Source organism: Rhagoletis pomonella, unplaced genomic scaffold (genome assembly GCF_013731165.1).
Source record: "Rhagoletis pomonella isolate Grant_MI unplaced genomic scaffold, Rhpom_1.0 Rhpom_scaffold_00002, whole genome shotgun sequence".
Lineage (NCBI taxonomy): Eukaryota > Metazoa > Arthropoda > Insecta > Diptera > Tephritidae > Rhagoletis > Rhagoletis pomonella.
In genome coordinates, this window is record NW_023458556.1 from 44,131,657 (window position 1) to 44,155,097 (window position 23,441).

The 23,441-nt window shown below is 35.7% G+C and overlaps 2 protein-coding genes across 9 annotated transcripts in view; one reads left to right on the plus strand and one right to left on the minus strand.

The window, feature by feature from the left end:
• The window catches only part of LOC118733653 (E3 ubiquitin-protein ligase highwire-like), a gene marked incomplete in the record, with an annotated part of 173,312 nt that extends 165,489 nt beyond the window's left edge, over positions 1 to 7,823 (plus strand). The window contains 7 exon segments of the mRNA XM_036463150.1: positions 1 to 1,421; positions 3,298 to 3,697; positions 3,768 to 4,798; positions 4,859 to 5,200; positions 6,027 to 6,491; positions 6,555 to 6,748; positions 6,823 to 7,823. Of these exon segments, the coding sequence (XP_036319043.1) occupies positions 1 to 1,421; positions 3,298 to 3,697; positions 3,768 to 4,798; positions 4,859 to 5,200; positions 6,027 to 6,491; positions 6,555 to 6,748; positions 6,823 to 7,306 (4,337 nt within the window).
• A 1,130-nt stretch (positions 7,824 to 8,953) lies between these two features.
• Positions 8,954 to 23,441, minus strand: part of LOC118733657 (troponin I) — a 33,376-nt gene continuing 18,888 nt past the window's right edge. For 4 of the 8 annotated variants that reach the window (XM_036463157.1, XM_036463158.1, XM_036463156.1 and 1 more), the window contains exons 6-8: positions 16,593 to 16,636; positions 16,227 to 16,368; positions 10,654 to 10,971 (exon numbers count right to left, since the gene is read on the minus strand). In XM_036463157.1, the coding sequence (XP_036319050.1) occupies positions 10,900 to 10,971; positions 16,227 to 16,368; positions 16,593 to 16,636 (258 nt within the window). In that variant the 3' untranslated portion in view covers positions 10,654 to 10,899. Of the gene's footprint in view, positions 9,515 to 10,653; positions 10,972 to 12,361; positions 12,405 to 16,226; positions 16,369 to 16,592; positions 16,637 to 23,441 lie in introns of those variants that run through there. The other 4 variants (XM_036463162.1, XM_036463161.1, XM_036463160.1 and 1 more) reach the window with 4 other exon arrangements.

Below are 23,441 nucleotides of genomic sequence, written 5' to 3' on the forward strand. Positions count from 1 at the left end.
CACAGCCTGGTGTTGGTACAGGCGGTGGATCTAATACAGGTACTCTATCTAAGTTCCATCGCAGCTTCTCGATGGGTCAAGGCTGGGCTGTAGCCCAGCAGCAAGGAACATTCCAATTGAAAAATCTCGCCGCCAACGCTGATGAGGCGCAGCAAACTAAGGTTGTCTTTAGACGACGCAACAACTCTACAAGCGAAAGTGATGGCGCTCTACTTATCTGCTATCCATCGGAGAACTTGCGCCGCCTGGTGCCAGAAAGCATATTGAATAGCTCTATTGTCCATCCAGCCGTGCAGCGACTGGTCAATGCAGATGTTGGCGGTGTAGGTGCAACAAAGTCTCAGCAGCATTCATTCGAACAACCGGAGAGGGAGAGTAATGAAAACGACGAAAAGCCAACGAACACAGAATGTGGTGGCGTCAAGACCAAAGAATATAACTATTCGGCTGGTAATGCCGCGTTAAAGCCCAGCGGTGTGCGCGATAAGGACTCATCATCCACTTTGCTAGATTTGGAGTTGTCACAACAGGTGAATGTATTACTCCAACGTCCGGCCATGGCATTTATTACACAAAAACATGATTTGGAGAAACTACGCTATGCCATGAAACGCAGTCTACGCATTGCCGCCTGTCGTATTTATTCGCTACAAGCACTCAATTGGCTGCTGCGTTCGGTGACACAGAGCATCTGTCTGCACGATCTGATGTGGTGGTTTGTTAGTTCGCTGACTATTTCGGCAATTGAGATGATCGATGGCAAGTACGAAGATGCTGAACCAGCACTGGAGCACCCGGTCACCTACACGCAGATCAGTGGTCGTTTCTCGCATTTAATTACGCAAAGTTTGCACGTTTTCCTACAATCCGTTGCCGATCTCACACTCTATTTGCCACTTGGCTCACCATTGCAACGCATCGCCATACAATGCTTCGGCATACGCTTTCGCCAAACAGATCATCAATTTCTACATAATTCGCATGTATTCGGTAATATTTCGAAGATACTTTCGAAATCCGATGAGCAAGACGATGTTATGGCTGTATCGAGCATGGGCATGGCTGGTGCGGTCGCAGTGGAGGGTGGTGGCAACTCAACGGGTATTCATGATGTGGAACATAATTTGCAAAGTGTTGGAGGCGTTGGTGGTGGTGGTGGTGGTGCGGTTGTGGGTGTTGCAGGTGGCCCGCCAGCAGGTGCTAAAATTATATGCTACTCCGATTTGAATGGCATGTTTGAGGTGACAGTGTCATCGCGTCAGGCCATGGCCGAATCGTTGACCGACAATTCGACCGAAACTTTTTGGGAAAGTGATGAGGAGGATCGCAACAAATGCAAGATTATTGAAATATCGATGAATAAGTTGTCATATTCGTGCAAAGTGGTTTTGGTGCACATCGACAATAGCCGGGATATACAGGTTAGTGATGAACTTAGTTTTTAAGAATATGAGCTGTTTTCATGGTGACGAGTTTACGCTCGCTTGTCACAGTGAAAGCAGCCCTAAGTAGACTAGCAATTAGTCTGTTCCAATAGCAGTCCGGTTTACAGGATTTAGTCAGAACTTACAGGAAGTCGTTCCTATTGACATAAAACCTGTAAGTGGGAACACTTTTGAGAGAGTAACTGAGCGACTGTTCCTAGTCAGAAGTTACAGGATTTAGTCCGGAGTTTTTTTTTCCTGTAAGTTCATGAAAAGTGTCAAACGATCAGCTGATTTACATGTGCAAACAAAAACAGAAAGCGGTGAAAGCAAATAACCTTATATTTGTAAAAAAACTGGAAGTAAACAACGAAATATTTGAATATGTATAGATTTTAATAAATAGTTAGTGATATTTCAGCCAAATCAGTGTTGTACCAATGACATGTAAACAAACCGGCTAACGTTTTTACAGGAAATAGTGCTTTTTGCGTTCCCGTGTACTTCTGCATCTGTTCTCCTTTTACTCTCACTTGAGAGAGTAAAATTGTAGTTTGACAGTTCCACAGGTTTTAGTCCGAAGTTCAAAGGAACAGACTAAATAAGCACAATGTCTTGAACAACAACTATGGTGAGCGATTCAGGTGCCAGCGCTTGGAAGTTAGTTCTATTTTTTTTTGCCTAGTTCAGTAATACAACTCCTAGTCCCCGTGTAAGGAAGGCATGTGCTGGGTATATTGGCGCCGAGTCTGGGTGGGTGAGAGTAAAGTCAGTTGCAGTAAACAGACTTAGTTGCGCCAGAGTTACATGGGTCTCACGAGGCTGGTGAAGGCTTCTTCTTCCGTTGAACTCCGATGACGTCATTTACGGGGCGACAGTTTGTAATGTTGGTGATTGTATCTCGGTCAATGCTGTTGATAGCTTGTCGGAATCCAGTAGTTGGGTGAATTAGGTCTGGAGAGAGTTTCGATATACATACATACATATGCATAGAAATCCAATAGCAGTGGAGAGAGGACTCTAAACTGCGGGACTCCCTTTTAATTCTTCTCTGTTTCGGGATTGATCTTGCAATATACCGATGAGTTTCGCCCACTCAGAAAGAGATAATTCAAAGAAAGCTACTAAGACCTACTTCTCATAAGGCATTACACCATTCTTGCCAACGGCTTCGATTACCAGCAGAGCTGTCACTGCACTGAACGCAAATGGTACGCTGGTGTTGGCGGTTCGCGCTGCCGTCTGGTGACATGTCGTTGGGCTTTGTCCGCCGAAGATTGCAATTTAAATTATCGGATAAAATAGCTTTCGCAATTCTTTGGGTCCGACATGGTACAATCTACGAGTCATTGTCCTTCGTCGTGTTGGATAAAGGCCTGATAGTAGGCAAAAACTTGGTTACGCCACCGTCGAAGTTGTAGGTCTTTAAGGGCTCTCTTCTCATTTCATCCGCACACACATATGTTTCTGTATTAGTTTTGTAGTGGTTGATCACTAATGGTGGTATTCATAGAGCGACGCTGGATGAAGGTGTTAATTGCCTATCCATACAGTGTGAAAAATATTTATCTTGTGCTTAAAAGGAGGCTCAATTTCTAATTCCTTCGGCTTCTTCCTGTGGCCATTGGTTCGGTCAGCATACTCCTTACTCAGAAGAGACGCTACAACTTTAGGAAACCTCGTCCAAAATTGTTTATAAATCGTTTTTTGCTCAGAAAATATTTCTTTCTGAAATTAAAAATTTCTCATTTAGAGCATTTAAGTAGGTAAAAGTAGATAGCGTGGCTATTAGTTGTTGTATGTCCGCCTAGAATAATGATCTTCTTTCAGAGAAAACCTTTTTTTACAATGCATTGTGCACTTTTCCTTCTAGAACAAGGTGTTGAATGTTGTGTTTTATGCTGGCCAATCGCTCGGTGATACAAATCTAATCAAATCTGTGGACGTTGATCCGAAAGCGTGCGCTTGGATATCCGCCAAAATCACAAACGAGACGTACACACACTTTCGCTTGGAGTTTCATGGACCAGAGAATACATTGCGTGTTCGTCAAATCAAATTACTTGGGCTACCGAGCGTCATGAGCGGGTTGGATGATCAATTGAACGAGCAATATGGTGGACTACAAGCAGCGGTCGGTGCGAGTGGGAATAGCGGCGCAACAACAGGTCAATTTCACACACTCAAATCTAATTTGAAGCTAACAAATGCAGTGCGCATACAACAACAAATCTGTGAGGCTGAGACATTGCGCGTCTTCCGGCTAATAACGGGTGAGTTCTCCTCATTCGAGGGGAGGAATATGAAAATGTTTGCTTATTTATTTAACGCTTTCAACTGCAGGTCAAGTCTTTGGTAAATTGATCAGCACCGCAACCACCGAGGCAGGCCACCACTCTATACTCGGCATGGATTCTAGCGGCAATTCAATGCTTGCCGACTCGCTGGACCTACGCGAACACATGGTGGGTATACTATTCTCGCGTAGTAAGCTGTCGCATCTGCAGAAACAGGTTATCGTGCATATTGTGCACGCCATCAAGAAGGAAGCGCATCGCGCCAAAGAAGATTGGGAAATTGTGAATTTGGCGAATTGTTTCAAGGATGCGCACGCCACTACCACATCTGCCACCTCGACTGGTGAACCGAAGAGTGAGTCTAGTTCGGAGCGCTATCGTGCGCCCGACACTTACTGTTTCGAGATGCTAAGCATGGTGCTGGCGCTCTCCGGCAGCGTTGTGGGCCGTTCCTATCTGTCACATCAGTATGGGCTACTCAAGGATTTATTGACGCTGCTACATACAGGCAGTGATCGCGTACAGCGTCAGGTAACGGCACTACTGCGACGCATACTGCCCGAAATTTCACCGGAAAGCTTTGCCGAGTTGATGGGCGTACAGCGTTTGCCGCCGGCAGATTATAATATTGCACACCAGAATGCTGCTGATTTCGATATGAATCGCTTGGGTTTGCTGGATATATTTTTGGCAGTCATCGCCAAGGCGCTGCAGTTGCAAGTTAAGGTGAAGTGTACTTCAAGCAAACCGAGTCTCGAGAAAACACCTTCATTTGTACGTCTCTGCAATGCGCTTGATTTGTCGGTACATCTTCTGAAGCAAACGCAGAAGACAAAGGCGAATGCTGAGGGCGAGCTGGCCGGCGGAGATGGGGATGCCGGCGAATTTGCAGGCAAAACACATCCATTTCGTTTCGATCAACAAGTGGAAGCGAGCGAATACGAGCTGGGGCGTTCAACATTGAAGGCGAATAAGAAAGAAACGAAGAAAAATCTAAATCAGCGTTGGTTCTTGAATGGTGTCATCTCAACCAAGCAGGCGGAAAGCATCATCAGTCTGGTGCGCGATTTGGCTAGTGTGAGTGTTGAAAATTTAATTAAAAATAAATTTTATATAAACTTTATTTGCATTCAACAGGGCAAATTAAGCGATAAATGGTCTCAGATCACCAAGGCCGCCATAGCTGAGTCGGTATTAAATTTGACTCGTTTGGATGAGATTTTCCGCAATCCTGAACATTGTGTCAAGACAGCCACACTGTGGCTAGCGCTGGCCAGTCTTTGTGTTCTCGATCGCGATCATGTAGAGAAACTATCATCCGGTCAGTGGTCCAAGGTTTCCGATACGCGTCCAATGTGCACCAATCACGACGATGGTGAAACTGCTGCCATAATTCAATGTGAAACTTGTGGTTCACTGTGTGGCGATTGCGATCGATTTTTGCATTTGAATCGAAAAACAAGAATGCATAAGCGAACGGTGAGTAAATAGTGGATCGAAGGGTACGTACCTTAACTGGTATGGTAGATTTTTGTTTACTCAGCAAACGAGACTAGTTATTCGTACAGATTTTCGGTCGCTGAATCCGAAAATGAAGTGAGAACTTAAAAAGGGTGGTGCTTTCTTAACTTCAATTTTTTGGAGATTAGATAAAAAATAAAATTTATTTGTGATTTGATTTGTTGAGCAAATCAATATGATTCATCAATTTTTAGTAGGAAAATCACAAATCAAATTGAGTCGCTCGCTGAATCAAATTACAAATAAAATCTAGTTTTTATGAAAATTAAAAAAAAAAATCCCAGGAATCAAATCACAAATAAATTAGTTTTTAATCGTTTTTGTTGATCCTACCAAGGAAAATTCACTATCCTTTCGAGTTTAGACGGAAAATAACCTGCCAAATTCAGAATTTCTACTTCAGATACGAATGCAGCAACCCAATATTCTTTAGGATTGACTAGTTTCGTTTATTGGCCAAACAAAAGAGTTTCTTTGTGAGGATTTGTTATATTTTCCATCAATTACGGAACCCCACAAAACAAAAATTGTTCGGAGCGCGAACCAAAACTATATAAATAGGAAGTCAGATTTAAAATTTTTTTACTTCACCTAAAAAAATCTATTTTTTTTGGTAAGTTTTTTGAGGTAAGAAAGCAAAAATTAGCCAGCTTAAGTATCCTTATTTTCGATTCGGATTTAGCGACCTATGTAATGTCTATTGACTAGTCTCGTCGGACAAAACCGTTTTTTTTTTTGTGGTGCTGCTATTTACATTTTAATAAACTAATATTCCCCTCTTTAGGTTTGCAAGGAGGAAGAAGAAGCTATACGCGTAGAGCTGCATGAATCCTGTGGCCGCACCAAACTTTTCTGGCTGCTCGCTTTGGCCGATTCGAAAACACTAAAAGCAATGGTCGAATTCCGCGATGGCAGTCACACCATAATATCCGGACCCCAGGAGGCAGTTGGTCGTTGTCGTTTCTGTGGCATTACCGGCAATTCAGGTCTGCTGGAAATTGGCAACGTTTGCGCTGATGCACAGTGTCAAGAGCATGCGGCCAATTCCTGCATGAAAGTAAAATCGTGCGACCATCCATGCGGCGGCGTGGCCAATGAGAAGAAATGTTTGCCCTGCCTGCAGCATGTGTGCCATGCACGTGAAAATAAAATCGCCGAGGAGCTGCATGAACCCAAGTTGACGCAGGATGCGGACGATATGTGCATGATATGTTTTGTGGAGGCACTCTCATGCGCGCCATCCATACAGGTGGGTTTGGAAAGGAGATTTAGTGTGTGCTCTTTATTAAATTTCATTTAATTTTGAGTTTAGTTGGAGTGTGGCCACGTATTCCACCATCATTGCTGCAAAGCTGTCATAGAGCGGCGCTGGGCAGGACCACGCATTACGTTCGGCTTCTCTTTGTGCCCCATTTGCAAGGCGGATATACAACACAGCTTGCTCGGTGATATTTTGGAGCCCATTAATTTGCTCAAGCAGGATGTTAAGCGCAAGGCTTTAATGCGGTGAGTGTGAAAGGATTTCAAAATCACAATAAATACCAAAAATTATCTAATTTTCTTTTTGTGTTTTTTTTTAGACTCAAATATGAGGGCATCGTCAAAGATACCGACTCGAAGGATGTCACCAACTTGGCCATGGACCGCTATGCCTACTATGTGTGCTTCAAGTGTCAGAAGGCCTACTATGGCGGTGAGGCGCGTTGCGATGCTGAAATTGGCGAAAAATTCGATCCCCAAGAACTCGTTTGCGGCGGTTGTTCGGATGTGGCGCGTGCACAAATGTGTCCCAAACACGGCACAGATTTTCTAGAATATAAATGTCGCTATTGCTGCTCGGTCGCGGTATTTTTCTGCTTTGGCACTACACACTTTTGCGACACTTGCCACGACGATTTTCAGCGCCTCACAAATATACCGAAAAACAAGCTGCCCCAATGTCCGGCTGGCCCGAAGGCTAAACAACTGATGGGCGATGAGTGTCCATTGCATGTCATACATCCACCAACGGGTGAGGAATTCGCGCTGGGGTGTGGTGTGTGTCGCAATGCGCAAACATTTTAGCATGATGCTGTTGCCTTGGCTGTGGAACAGCGGCGGTTGAGTGTGGATGCGGCTGCGGCGGCGGCTGCTGCTGATGTTTTAATGCCGCTCGAGGAGTGGATTGAAGTTGAAATGCTGGATTTGGATAACGAGCGCAGTTTTGAGGTAGTGCTGCATGCTGATGAGCGTAACGACCGCGAGAGGAATCGTAATGAGTAGAATTTGAGGAAGAGTGCAGAATTTTGTGTTTATTTTATAAGCATACATATTCACATGCGTATATTGTAGTAGTATTCTTAATTTGATCTCGAAACTCGATTTTTAAAGTAAATCTGAATGTTAGCTTTAAGTTAAAAGTTAAACAAGCATACATAATAACTTATATTTATTTAAAAATCACGTTGCGCATAGGAGTTCTCTATATGTAAAATGTGCAACTTTGCAATATTAATCGTGCTAAAATACCACTAAGCTAAACACACTTACATAAATTATATTACATTCATATATATACATACATAAAAATACTCGCATTTCGAATGAGTAATAAACAATTTATCAAAATTTAAATAAAATTTAAAATAAAAATAAAAAGCGTTTAAAAATTTGCACACAAAAAAATACGAAAAGCATTTTTGATAGTGGGCGAAAATCACAAATATATTTTACTAACGAAAATCTCCGTACATTGTGAAAATTTTCAAATTTACCACGGCGTTCGAAAACGATCTGCATTAAATTATGAGCTCGTTGCATTCAAATATTCTACACCTTCAGCGCTTTAATTTGATACCTTTCTCGTTAAACTCGGCGCTAATTTGCGGAAGATACACCTATTTTGTGAAATTCAACTTTCGGTGACTCCTGGCCACCTTAGTTGGTCGCATCAATTTATTTCAATCGTCACTTTGCTCGACTTTCACCAGGCACGCAGAACGTGCCAACAAGTAGCACCGGACACATTTATGCACTCACACAAAAACGCGGCAAACATGCATTGCACGCAAATTTTATGCTGCCTGCTTTAAGGCGCCGGAAGTCAAAGGCAACTATGCCGCCCTGTACTTGCATTGCTGGGTACGAAATTTGCAGCGTACAATTGATTCAAAAAATTTACACAATTCTTGCAGACTTCTTGGCTTTACATTCAGAAGCTAATAGCGTGATAGTTTTAATGGTTTTTTACATGATCTTCTCCTGTATATAGATCCACAGGGTGACCGGTGTGTTGCGTGTATTTAAGATAGGCACAGGGTGCCTTGGCATCCGGCGCCTAAAAGCAGTGTACATATCGGCTCATGGGCGAGTTAACAAACATGTGCTGACCCTTGCTGCGCTACTTTGCGCGCCCGGTAAAAAGCGCACAAACAGATTTTTGTATCGATGCCGCTTCACCACTAAGGTGGCCAGGTGTAGCTGAAATTTTAGTGTTTCCTAAAATAAGCGTATTTACCACAAATAAACGTCGATTTCAACGAACAAGGTATCAAATTAAAGCGCTGAGGATGCCTGTCGACTTTGCGAAACGCACTTTTTAACTATATATTTCATCTCTAAATAAATACAACGCAATTTTCTTGGCTTCGATGTACTGCCAACAACCACTTCAAATAAGTTTTCATTTATTTTTAAAGTTTTTAAATGTATATTCATAGGTTGTTGTATGGTTGCTTAGCGCATAATTTACAATAAACTTTATTGAATACAAATAAAAGGTGCAAAGTAATGCTCGATACCATTTGAAATCTACAAAATACCATTGTATATTTATTCCTCTGTTGTTTCAACGATGCTTAGTTGTCATTACTAAATAACAATATAATTTATTTAGTTGTTTTAAACTAAGTGTTATATTCTGTCCTTCCGCGTTTTCGAATTTCTATCAATTATTTATTTTCACTAACCATCTTCCAAAGAAAATTATTTGTATCCAAAGCTTTCTCTCACCCCAAAACGCTCCTTCGTGCTGCTCTTGCCAGTTCCATTCGTGCTCGGTGGTGAAGTTGTTTAAGTTATATTTATATTTATAATAAAAAGGGCTTCTTTATAAATTTATTTTTTATCTTTTGACTTAGTAAACATTTAGTTATAATTTTAAATATACATATGTGTTGTTTCTTTTTGATGTTTTTCTATTTTTAATATACGGCACGGCCAGAATAGAGACTATCCGCGACGACGATGCAATGCATTGATGCCCATTTATGCTGGTGTTTCGGGGGCGTGATCCTAAAAGAGTCAATTAGAGTGGAGTTTTGTATGTAAAAAGGCTTCTGCGTAGAAGTGGGATTTACGTGCAGGTGGATATATGCATGTGTGACATATGCACGCACAAAGTAGCTATGACATCTCCGTAGGGCTCAGGTTGACAGGTTGGGAATGGCATTCAGATATGTACATACATACATACACCCAAACTTATAAAGCCATGTATATGTAGTATGCGTGGGAAAACTTAACGCAACACGTGCAGGTGGTACACATTCCTTGGGGACTCAATTCAAACCAAATATATTTTTTGTTCTTCTATAAAAAAAATTCAGCGAGATACCGGGAACCAGTGGAGTCAGCCAAAAATCACTTAACAATATTATTTACATTTTTTTGTATGACAGTGGGACGAAGGTGATTAAGTTACAAGAAAAAATAATTGCAATACATATGTATTATAAAAAATAAAATTAAAACCGAATTTTGCATATATACAGTGGTCGAAAAAATTACAGCCGGGCCACATTTTGACAAGTTTTAACGTATTTTTTGTTATTTAATTTTGGTTATTTTTTTTTGTAAAAATATAGTTCATTCTTTGAGAAAACCCGTGTAAATCAAAATTTCAAGCTTTGTGCAATAAAAAAAAAATATCAACAAAAATCTAAAAAATCAACGATAATTTTCAGCAATTCTAAATTTGCAATTTATTTCTCCGAAAGTTTATTGATTTGTTTTTTTTTTTTATATTGCACAAAGTTTGAAGCTTGGATTTACACGGGTTTTGTTAAAGAATGAACTATATTTTATAAAAAAAAATAATCAAAATTAAATAACAAATAAAAAATAATATGTTAAAACTTGTCAAAATGTGGTGCGGCTATAAATTGTTCGACCACTGCATGTATTAAAAATAAAAGTGTTCAAAAAGAATGTTTGAAAAAATAAACAAACAAAAGGATGACAAAAAATTTGTTGATGTTTTAAATTTTTTTTGTTTTTCTTTTTAATAAAATGTTTGTTTTGTTTATATTACAATTAAAAAAAATTTATTCATAAATTGAGTTTTATGTTTGCTTGTTTTGCTGTTGTTGTTGGTGTTGTTAAAACTCAATACTATCCGTGCAATTTTATTTTAAAGTTGTTTGTTTTTCTAATTGCTTTGTGCTAATCAAACTTTTTTTTTATACGAGTATATTCTTGTTTGCAATGTTGATGTTGTAAATTTAGAGACGGCGATTTATATGTTTTGTTTTTGGTTTGTAACAATTATGATTACTTTTTAAAAAATATATATTTGTAAATAATGAAATATATTCGTAATTCTGATGTTGTTTGAATTAAAAAAACTTTAAATAAAATTTATAATTAGGGCGGGAGTCAGACATAGGTCGGGAACGAACTTAGGCATCAACTTCAACTTCCTCCTTTACCTTAGCATCGCCGGGTTTGCCCTTGGACCAGTCGGGTTTTTTCTGCGGATAGAAGAAAAAAGGTTTTTTGTTTATAATTAATTGAAAGTTGACACAAAGTAACACGCAGATAAAAATGTAGGTATGTATGTATATGCAGTACATACAGAAACTAGAAAAAAACTTGAATACATACATACACAAATAACTAACAAATAGAGTGCTACTACATTCTACATAGTACATAATTGTCTTTGGGGAAGTGCAAAAGAGGCTACATCTGTACCTACATAGGCTAACACAGCAGTGTCGAGTATAACTTCGCATACTTACAGCCAGATTCTGAAAAATTATTGTGGACTTTCACACTTGCCTGGTTTTCAGGTCATCTGGTTAAAAATTTGTATTCTCCAGTATATTTTATTGTTGTAACCCCACGTCTCCACCTTCTACAGATTCTGTTAAAAAGGCTGTGGAAGGTGAAGAGCGCAAATTTCCACTATTAAACCATATCTGTCTTGCCGAATTTTAACCATCGCTGTATTAACATCAGCTGTTATTTCGTAGTTTGACAACTCAATTTTTATTTTGCCGCCATTTTGAAAGTGATATGTTAAGAAAGCAAGTTGCCCACATGAAAAAACAGAAATCTGACAGATGTTAAGACAAATTTAGTAGAAACCGGAGACGTGGGGTACAGTTATTAAAAAATATAACCACATAACCAAATAACCTGATAACCAGGCAGGTGTGAACACCCACGTTGAGACTTACATTTCAAGGTAAAAAATTTAGATTGTATAAGGAAAATTTTCAATAAATTAACTACATATTTCCAATAATCAAACATTGCGTCGAAGTCACTAGAATCGGGCTGCCGGTTTAAAACAAATATATTGCGGGTTTTAACATTCTTGTTCGTGTTTGCGTGGACGTTCTACTTTTTTAAGGTGTGTATTAAACACTTAATGGTAACTAAGCCTACTTTTGGGCGAATTTGCGTCTACACAGATTTGGTATTGCATGCATGTATACGTGGAAATCTTATAAATATTGACGAATGCATACAAATATGATATAATGATTATCAGGCGTGCTCCCATTTTCGGAATGTTAAAAATATTTTTTTTTTGTTTTTCTAATGTAGCATTGGTAAATAGCAAAACTTTGCAATCAGCTGCTGTAGAAACTGTGTAACGAAAATGCATTTTTTTTTAATTGTAAAATGCAAAAGTTAGTAAAAAATAGGAGCCCGGCTGAGTATTCAATTTCATTCATGTTTAAGTGCTCAAATGTGTCAATGAAAGTGCATTTTTTTGCAACATAAAATTTCACATTACATTTGCTCCCTATAATTTTCCAATAACACACAAATAATTAGCAGTCAACATGCTACGAGTGTGTGTGTATGCTGTTTTGTTTTTCTTTGGGGCAATTTACACAAATTTCTTACACTTTTTGACTGTTGATTTTAATTGAGCATCTTTTATCTTTTTCTATATATGTATGTAGCATCGTCGTAGAGATGTGATTAGGCGTTAGAAAAGAAAGCATTAGTTTTTTTATAATACTAATTTATAGTGTTTTATATACAGTTTATTGCATAGATAAATGATAAAGATTTTTTGACAGTTATTTGCATAGATAAATGATAAAGATTTTTTGACTTAAAACTAGCTTTTAATATACTGCTACAACAACAACTACGTAAAAAAGAAATTTACTAAAAATTAATTCATAGAATTTCACACGTTAAGGAGAACAAATTTTCTTCAAAAAGCGTTTGTGATACTAAAAACCTCATTTGGTGAAATTAAGTCAGAGGTGGTTGTTGGTTTGCGTAGTTCACATTCATAAAAACATCTGATCAATAGAGGCTTTGGATTAAAGCCTTCATGGGCATAGTTTTGTACACAAACAAAAATCATTATACTCGCGAAAATAGTGGCCAAATATAGTAAAACTGCGTTTTAAGTTTTTCTCTCTGAAATTTTAAAACTTTATCTTTGAATATCCTTCAATAGTTATTTCAAAAAAATATATCGTCAATGTTTTTGTAAAACTGTCTAAATCGCAGTTGTGGCAAAAATTAGATTTGGTAACCCTGAACTCCAGGCATCGAGATTTATGCATAAAAATTGCAAAATCGTTATTAAAACAAAAGAGTAGCGAAAGAAAATATCGCCTATCAAGGCAATGCCTTCAAAGAAAAACCGTTTTTACGCTCTCCAGTCAAATTTGAGTGCCGTAAGATAGGCGGTTTTGCAAAAACATCAACGATATGTTAAAGACTAATGTGAACACTGCCACATCCACGAATTTCGTCTTTCCAAATTTATTAGTTTAGCATAAAGTATTGATTAAAATGGCATTTTCAATATTTATTAATCTTTGTGAACCAAACAATTTTTTTTTAAATCTATAGAATTTTTCCTATCATTTCGTACCCTAATTGTTATTCTACATTGCACTGAATTTTTAAATAATTTTCTGAGTAAATCATAATATTGAAATTTCATAAACCTTTAAAAAAATCCTTATGTCAGAGGGAAAAACTTTTTAGAGATTAAACAACATTTTATTAATTTAAGTATTGAGTGTTACTTTATATACACTGGTGGCAGAAATAATAGACTCTCCTTATTTTTGCTATAATTCTTCGGTTTATATAATGCACAATATTTTGTTTATAAAAGTGTAGCTAGGTATAGCACCAACACCATTTTAAACTTTGTACAAAAATAATAAAAATTCAACAAAATTTCATCGAAATCTCAAACTTTTTCTTCAGAATTTTTAGAAAATTTGGTATGCCCATTTAAGTTTAGTATAATAAAGTGCAAGTTTCAAGTGACTACAAAATACCGTTGATTTTCGATAATTTTTCCATACAAAGTATGTTCAAAAATTTTTTTTTTAGTCTTCCATAGACTGAATGCTAGTCCCTATATTAGCTGAGGCAAAAAGTAGTAATAGCAATATTTTTGTCTAAGAATAAAGAATATAACAAGTAATTTTTGAGCAACATAGCCGACTTTAATTCTCATATAAAAATTTAAGAGTACCGTTAATTTCTTCATCATTCAGTGATCAGATCTAAACCAAATTAGTATGGGACCACGCTTTCCGATAAAAAAAGAATTATCGAAACCTGCCGAGGCTCAAAGTTATGTGGTAACATATGTACATAAAAAAATATTCTGATGAATTGATAACCTCTCCGTTTTGTGAAGTCGATTAAAAATGATTCCACGCTTTCTTTATAGTTGAAACTAAGATAAAAACCTAATTTCATTAAAATCTGATGCAATTTTCCAATCAATGCCATTTTTCAGATTTCTTCACCCCTTAGCCAAAAACTACAAATAACAAATTATAGCAAAATCGGAGCACAATTACTACATTTTGCCACATTTTATATGGGGATCTGCCACTGTGCGTCCTAGCCTAGTGGTTAGAGGTGCGAACTTTCATTCGGTACGAAAAAGGTGCGGTTCCTGGTCAGAGCAACATCCAAAAAAATGTTTCCTAACAGCGGCCGCCCCTCGCCAGGCAATGGCAAACGTACCATGAAAAAGTTTCTGATAAAAAACCAATTGCCGTTCGGAGTCGGCGTAAAACTGTAGATATGTACTAGGGCATTCAATCCCGGGATTCAGGATCCCGGACACTTTCCCATGTCCCGAAATCCCGGGATTACAGCTCCGGGATCCCGAGATTTTTGATTTTTTGATTTTGATTTTTGTTGAAACGAAAAAATTAATTCATTTGACTTGAAAAACGAGATATACAGAACACCCAAATTTTGATTCAAAGTGAACTTGAGCCATTTGCACTCGGAGGTGAATTTCAGAACCTGCCTGAATAAATGTAATTGTTCAAACATTTTGTGCAGGAACTGTGTAATAACGAAAAATCTGGTAGCAATAGAAAACACGACAAGATTTTATAGTGTGGAAGGTTTGTTCCTCATTTTATTTTGTTGGCGTTTTGCGGAAAATGAATTTCTGAAGATATTAGTAAAAGAGGTTTTTACAATTAATATAGATATTTAAAAATACTATAAAAATATTTCGACATTAAATTACGGACTCTTTTACTAAGGTGCATTATGCTCCCTGTAAGACCAAACACGGTGACAACGAATCTGTGTGGTTTAAAAAAGGCGAACCTACTATTAAATGCAAAAGTTGTGATGAAGTCGAAATCCCGAAAAATCCCGGGATCCCGGGATTAGAATTTTTTCATCCCGAAACCCCAGGAATGTTAAAATGCTTCGGGATTGAATGCCCTAATATGTACATCCGTATGTATAACACAAATTGGAGGTGAAAAATTATTAAATTATTAGAGAATAACGGCTCTGTTCTGTATCAGTGACAAATTCTTGTCACAGTTTTTTTACCGAAAAATATATGAAAAAGTTTAAATTGGTCAGTAAAAAAAAATTTGTCACCGATACAGAAATTGGGCTATAAGTATTTTAAAATTTGAAATGCAGTGACTCAACCAAATGACGTGTTAATTTTTTTATATAATGTTTTTCGAGCAAATTTTTTTTTTATATAAAAATGCCGTCTAAGCTTTAACCAAAAACAATCTTTATACAAAATTTAAGAAAATTCAAGAAATTTTCATCAAAATTTCAACTTTTTAATCTGAATCTTTAGAACATTTTTGGGTCGCGTTGATTTTTGAGAATTTTTTAAGAGACTGATTTTGCGTTTTTTTTTTGCATATAACAAGTGGAATTTACAAAAACTGGCTTTGATTTTTTGAAATTTTGTTGGTAACGGTCTCCCGCGTATTTCATAACAATGCATGCTTATATGAAAAAAGTGCAAAAATCCGTCATCAAAATAAAAAACAAAAATCTCAAAAATCAACGGGATTTTTTAGCCGTTTGAAACATGCACTTTATTTGACTAAAGTTGTATGGGCTATAAAACTGCGTACCCAAAAATTTTCTAAAGATTCAGATTAAAAAGTTGAAATTTTGATGAAAATTGCGAATATTAAAAAAAACAATCACCACCTGCTCATTTGTTTGAGTCACTATATATATGTATGTATGTTGAACTGCCATTTCGTTTAAATTTATCATATTCTCGTTATATGAGCCTATAAATGGATAGATCCTATTATCCCCTTCATATGAATCTTGCAGCTACTAGTACGTTTACTTATGCACTTCAGCAATTTCTCGAATTTTTTTCATAATTATGTATGTAGGTGCTATCATAACTAATAATTAATTTAACTAATTAAATTTTATAACCTCAATATAAAGAAAAATTATGAAATTGTTTATAACTCACCTCCTTCTCTTCCTCTTCCAATGTGAATTCCTTCTTCTTAACAACCTTAAGTTGGTTACGGAAGTTAAATTCAGCGGCCTTCTTCTGGAGCTTGGCGAATTTGTTTTCGTATTTGGACACCTTCTTCAAGGCTGGTTTCACGCTAAAAGTATGAAGGAAAAAATAAAGAAAAATTAGTAAAAATCAAATTCTTGTATACTATTTATGTTATATACATATATGCCAAAAAAATCAACTAAGGACAAAGTTGAGTTACGAGTATTATATAGTTATATAAATGCTTGTATAAAATTTTTGATCATTGGACTTACTAAGTATAGATAATTATTATTTTTTTTAATATTTAATTTTTTGAAGTATACTTACAATTTGCCACGCAGATCGTTAACTTGGGCATTGAGATCGTTGATCTGTAGATCGGCGTGAGTTGCATAATATCATATAAGGCACAATTCAGTAACCAATGAATTTAAGGGCAGTGGGGAAAAATTAAAAAAAATAAATAAATAAACGAAATCATTAATATTATTTCAATGGGTTTTTTGTTTAATAAAAATCAAAGCACTTTGCTAAAAACTAAAAAGGTTATACCATATACCATATAAGTTGGGTTAGTTTATTTTTTATTTTATTTTATTTTAAGAAAATATAATTAATTAGAGACAAAATAATTACGCATACATACATTTAGCGACTCGAACAATGTGTTAGATTATGCAAATAAAAATTTTTTTTTTTTATAAATAATAATACTTAGAATGCGCTTTTTGTAGCTTGAACAAGACCGCACGGTAGTTGGCAGCAGCAATTCCAGCTATACGAAGGAAGTTTTTTTCCAATGTTTTTTTTTTTTAGTAAATAAATAATCCACATGAAGAGAAAGAAGATAGGGCACTTTGCTCATATGCAAATTTATAGAGATTTTTATATTGTCTCCATTTGTTAGCGCGCTTTAGTTTTTTTTTTTGCTTGGAAAATTAGTTATTATGCTCGTGAGATAGAAAAGTGTGAGCTTTTAGTCAAGAATCGTTATAGTTGATTCTTTATTGGGATTATAAGTAGTAAAGAGTTACTTTAGAAATGTATAGATCGATATTTTTTTTTGTTTTAGAAAGCGTCTGAACAACATAACATCGAAATGTCGATTTTTTTTGGGGTTTTTTATTCCAATTTCATACGCCCTCATCTCTGGCAGCTAGAAAAATTCATTCCCCATGGCGAGTAGAGAAGTAGGTACATAATGCTCAAAAAGAACAGGTGATTTTTTCTATGATCTTGGTGGGCGAGCGATCTGTATTATATTCTAAAGTGATACTTTGATTTGAATTCCCCTAAAAAAAATTTGATATGTTTGTATGTATTAATGAAATTTGAAAAATAACCATCGAAAATTGTATACACTTTCATAAGCATTTAGTTGCAGAAGATAGAGGCCATGCACAAGTGTACACAATTTTCATTTGTTGTTGTTTTTGCATAACGACAATTAGTCTGTTCGATAATCCGATAAATATTACAAATTATCAGGAACAAATTTTACTAGCAGCAATTTGCCTGCAAGAAACTCCGCTGATCAAAGTCGTATGCCTGCAATTTATGAAAATAATGATATTCATGTTTATAATTTTTAAGTTTAAAATAACTTATTGGAACGCCAAATATTTGAGAAGAAAGCAAATACTAATTTTCTTGCGTTTTCTTAAAGCCAATTTGTGTTTTTTTTACTCGTATATTCTTTTCTGTTTTATGCTTTCGTATGTAAACAAAATGACGATCAGCTGTACCTAAAAATTGCAACTTTTGCAAATTTTGCCTTCGCGTATTTTTATTTATTTTTTTGTTATTTTCCAATTATACATTTTTCACTCGAGATCTATTCGAACCGACTAAATGCCTCATTATGTAAAACGATGTGAGTTTGTATCACAGAATACGCTGAACAGACATAGCATACTTTTTGGCTCTTGCCGAAATGCGTGGTCTTTAGTCAGTGGTAGTCCCTATACAGATTCTACAGATCGCTTCACACCATTAAATTTTTAGCTTCGTTGATTCTATAGCGCTTATAATTTCACACAACACTAATTTTTCGGTTTTAAATTATACGTATATATTTTTTTCGAATTACAAGTAATCAAACTGAGGTACTGCACAGTATGGCACATAATTTGTGTTTTTTTTTTTGAATACAAATACATGTGTTTTCTGACAACATAAAGTTTAAAATATTTGAAATATGTAATTGATTAAATAATGTCATAACATGAGTGTTTTGAAAAAGAAAGAAATAATCATTATAATAAAAGTCGCATTAAAAATGTTTGTGTTTTTTATTTGTCGTAAGTACGTTTTAGTGTGAATGGGGGTAAGAGTAAAAAAATGTGAGTTTACAAAAAATATAAAGTCATAATGATTTTTTTTTTTAATTGGTTTATGCATACAATTAAAGCCAGGTGCACAATAAAATCAAAGGAAGTTGGCGAAGATTAATTTTAAAATTGTAGTAAGCAAGTACAAAACGGAAATAAAAAAGTTATACAAATACAAATCAAAGGATAGAAAATTTGAGTTGTAATGCCAAATTTCCACTTGGCATTGAAAAAAAAAAAAAAAAATATCATGTAATTTAAAGGCACTATTTAGAAATGGATTCAGCGACTGTCTTTATTAACGTAATGACATCAGTATCTTTCAATGCCTAACCTTGCCACTATAATGTAGATAATTAAATGCGCAGTGGAAATCCGGTATAATGCGGTTAAAAGTTCCGATTTCTAAAACGTGTACATTACTAAAAAAAAATGCCATTATTTTTATATTTTTTAAATTTTTTATACACGGTCTGATCTCTCGAAATTCATTAGAATATTTATTAGAGGGCGCTTCCACTTTAATTCCACACTTAAATTACATGAATGATCTTAATTTCAATCACAAATTCTGTCATGCTGCAACTTATGATTCTTGTATGATCGTCCATCTTGCTTTTGATGGATATTTTTTTTTTAGTTTGAACTATTTGGTTTTGTGTTTATCAGTTTTAAATACTTTTTGCTTAAAAATCATTCACAGTACGCAAATTTGTTTAGTTTTATTCATGAAATAGAAATAATATTTTCTCAATTTCACTTAAATTGAGGTTCGTATACAGTTTGAGCTAACAGTTTTGCATAAGACCAAATTGAAAAGCGTTTCGCAGTTAAAGCAAACTTAAGAATAATTCTCAAATTGCGCAATTTGTACCTGGTGGACATACATTATTAGAATATTCGATTAATTAGAAAATTTCGAAAATTCGAAATTCTAAAATTATTCAATAAAAACTTTAAGAGTTTCAAATGCATCGTTAATTTTTTTTTTGTTTAAAAAGTAATACGAAAATTTTATAAAATTTGTTTCGCTTTGCAGTGTAAAAATACTCCAGAAAAAGGCACTATATAAATATTTTAATTTCATTTTAAATATAGGGTATGTATGTGCGTGTTTCGCATGGACAGGCAGTTTATGAGCAGCTCTTACACGGCATGTGTGTATGTATGTATGAGTATGTGTCCTGCTGTCAGCAGAAAAGGAGTGGTCAGTTTTTAGACGATAAGATAGAAGTTGGAAAATTTGCGTGGCAACACTGGGTGACTTCCAATTAGCGCAGCAACTCCGTCACACAAAAAAAAGCTGGAACAAAAGTGAAAGCCCCCAATGCTTTCACACCAAGCGTATGTTTGTTGTAGGGTTTACAAAAATTACAGTATTAAAAAGCTTTTAAAAAACTTAAAAAAATGAGTGAGAGAAAAAAATAGTAAAGAGTGAGTAGGTAAATATATTTGAGAGTAACGCAAATAAAGAAATTCACAAAGTAGAAAGAAACGTACAAAAATAAAATGACAGTTATGGATAACTTTGTCGAATGGTTAGCGAAAAAAGATGGGTGGTAACACATTTATTTGAATTTTTAGTATTATCGCACATTTAGCTATGCAATTTTGTGTATTGTAATGATTCGAATTTCGTTTCATTGAAATTTTTGTTACTCAGCTGGTAGCATTATTAAATATTTGTTATATAAAATTTATGAAATTTATGAGTGCACTTCTTGTTGAGTCATCTGCACGAGTTTGCGAGCTAACGGAGTCCACAATGTTTGCATACATACATATGTAGGTATGTATGTATAAAATGATTGATGAGGTAAATTGTGAAATTTACAATTTGCTAAATTTAATTTTTTCATATACATAAGTATCTGCTACGTTTTGCAATTAAATTTGTTTCTTTAGTTATAGTGCGTAGTGTAGGGTGTTGCTGATTTCGCGATTACACGATTACAAAATTAATGTGCCATACTGATGCTTTTCATATGCGAATTTCGAATTAATGTTGTCTTTTTTTCAAATTCTTTATTTACACCAAAATCGACTATCTTTCAAATTGATGTTGTCTTCAGAACACTTTCGTTTAATTTTTTTTTAAAGCGCGAAATGCACAGTGTTGCATTTGTAGTAATTCCCCTTAAATTTGGATGCGTATTCATCGATGTGGATCCTGTGTGGATTTCATTTACTAACTTGATCGCGTTTGCGTTTGAATACTATTTACAGATGCTGTTATTACTGTTGCTGCTTTTGCGCAATTTTGCAAATTTTATTTGTGAGGGAGGGGTTTTGCGGTGCCTTAAGTAGCAGAGGTGTGACTGGTATAGGGTAACATAAAAATAGTAGTTAGGGAGTGAGCGAGAAGCACAGAGATACATACAAAGAGAGAGAGAGAGAGATAAGAAGAGCGCTTCTAGGCAAAGGATTAGTGTTTATTTGTGTCAAGAGCGTAGGACACTTGAGTTGTTAGGTGCCAGTGTGGTTAGGAAGAAACTTTTGACAAAGAGTGTGCTACAGTTCAAGCGCACTATATACAAATGTACATAGCAGCGCTCCACGGAGTTTTCTATTTAGTTTTTAACGAAGGAGCGTTTGGACTTGGAATACCCAGTCGGACTAGGCTAGGCTTCCAAAATGTACTTATAGCACGGTTCTTTTTCCACTCAGAGGTAGTTCCTAAAACATGAAGTCATAAACTCGCTTTTATACAGGCCTGAAACACAGCAAGAACGGTTCTTTAAGAAGGCAATTTTGCATGAGGTGATTGCTGTTGGTTTGCAGCGCTTTATAGAGTTTTTTTTTATCTTCGATCGCACTTATTTGCCGAAGTCCAAGCATTACAAAATGCTGATTTCAGCAGTGAAGTTTTCGTGTCTCAATGTCTTGAATTATGGTGAAAAAAGAATGCGATTACTTCTCCATGGAGATATTTACTAATTTTTCATACAGAAATTAAATGTATTTACTTCAAATTTCTCATGAAGAAATTAGTACCTAAAAGGGCAATCTTTTCGGAACGGTCCGACTGGGTACTTATGTACATATATGCAGTGTAGCGCGTGTGTGAGTATGCGTGTTGGGGAAAGGAGGAGTGTAGCGTACATATATACAAAAGAGCAAAGTGTGCTTCAAACGCTTAGATACAAATGCAAGTATACGGGTAGTAGAAACTATTTGGCGGGCGAATTTGGTTTTAGTAACTATTTAGCAAATTTTTTTTTAACAACAACTCTAATTTTTTGGTGCTTTATCGCTTTTAAGAAAATGTGTCGGGTAGAACAAATAAAAAACACAAAACATAATTAATAGACAGAAGAACTAAATAATGTTAAACATTTTTGTGCTTGTGCAATTAAAAAAATTTACATTTATTTCTATAAGAAAAGAGTAAAGAATGTGCAAATTTCAGTTATAAAAAGTGTAATAGGTGTTTTGTGGTTTTGGTTGCAGCAGCATAGATCATTTCAATCGACTGTTTTCAAGTGTTCAAGTGTGATTTCAATAAATATCAAATCAATGGTGTTTGGAAGTGTAAATAAATAGATACATATATATGTACATATATGTGGGTAGGTACATTCGACCGTACCACCTTATTAGCAAACAAAAGTAAGGTCCCCGAATGACCACTGAGTCTAAAGTATTTTTGTGAAGCAATTTCGAAAAAATGGTACTGGTGACATTTACAATCGGCAAAAAAAAAAGTTTTAAATAGTTCTGTTGGAATAACTTCCCTAGCAAGAGTTTAATGATTTTTGGAAAGCTTTACTCTACTGGCATTATGATGCTCGTTTAGGGTGATAAGAACTGAGATCTCTTGGGTAAGTACTAGAACGGAGTACTTAAGGTTAGTGAACTTTGAAATTAAAAAAATTTTCTCCTCGAGACAAAAATATCGATGTCAGATACTTTAAGATCCGACAGTAATGCCGAAGACATGACTAAAAATGACAAAAGTCGACCTTTTCGTTCGACCAAAAATATAAAATCGAAATTGTTTTGAATCGAAATACTTCCTTAGCAAAAGTTTAATAATTTGTGGAGATCTGAGATCTGGTGGGCAAGTACTAGTACGAGGTATATAAATAAATAAATTTCTACTCCGACTGTAAATGCCGAAGATATGACGAACAATGTAAAAAGAGACCCTACGTTCAGCAAAAAAAAAAAATCTAAATAGTCTTGCAAAAATGCTTTACGACTCAGGAACGTACGACGAACTTTTTTTATGGTACGGTACAATGTACATTTCACTGAATGTGAATCTAGGTGAGTGAAGGTGCGAAGTGCCAATGAAAATACGAGTATCTACCATAGAGCAAACAAAAGATAATATGTAAAGAAACCACTACAGAAATTGATGCGCCTAAAACATACAATACTTTCTACTATGCGCAAAAGTAAACATACTTTAAGGAGGCTATATATACAATAGGCTTTGCAAAATTAACTCATAATACAAAGAGGCTGAGAGGATAGCTGGTAAAAGTGGAAAAGGGTCGGCAAACTACAGGAGCTTACTAAAAGACTAATATGGCGTTATGGCGTTATGTAAGTATGTATGTATATGACTTGAGGTTCTCGTAAACGATGAAAATAGCGCTCAAGGGAATAGGAATTCACGCTCATTCTCAACCGTCTAATTAGTAAAGAGAATGAATATTTACTCTGCGATGAGGCTGAGAATGAGCATGAATTTCTACATGTACTCATAACAACCTATTGCCATCTTTTAAGAGCAGTTTTATGATGAATGTTTTTTGATGAACTTGAATGTAAAATATGTATTTTTTACGAAATCATGTTTTTTTGTACTGCTATATAATAATAAGTAATAATAACCATA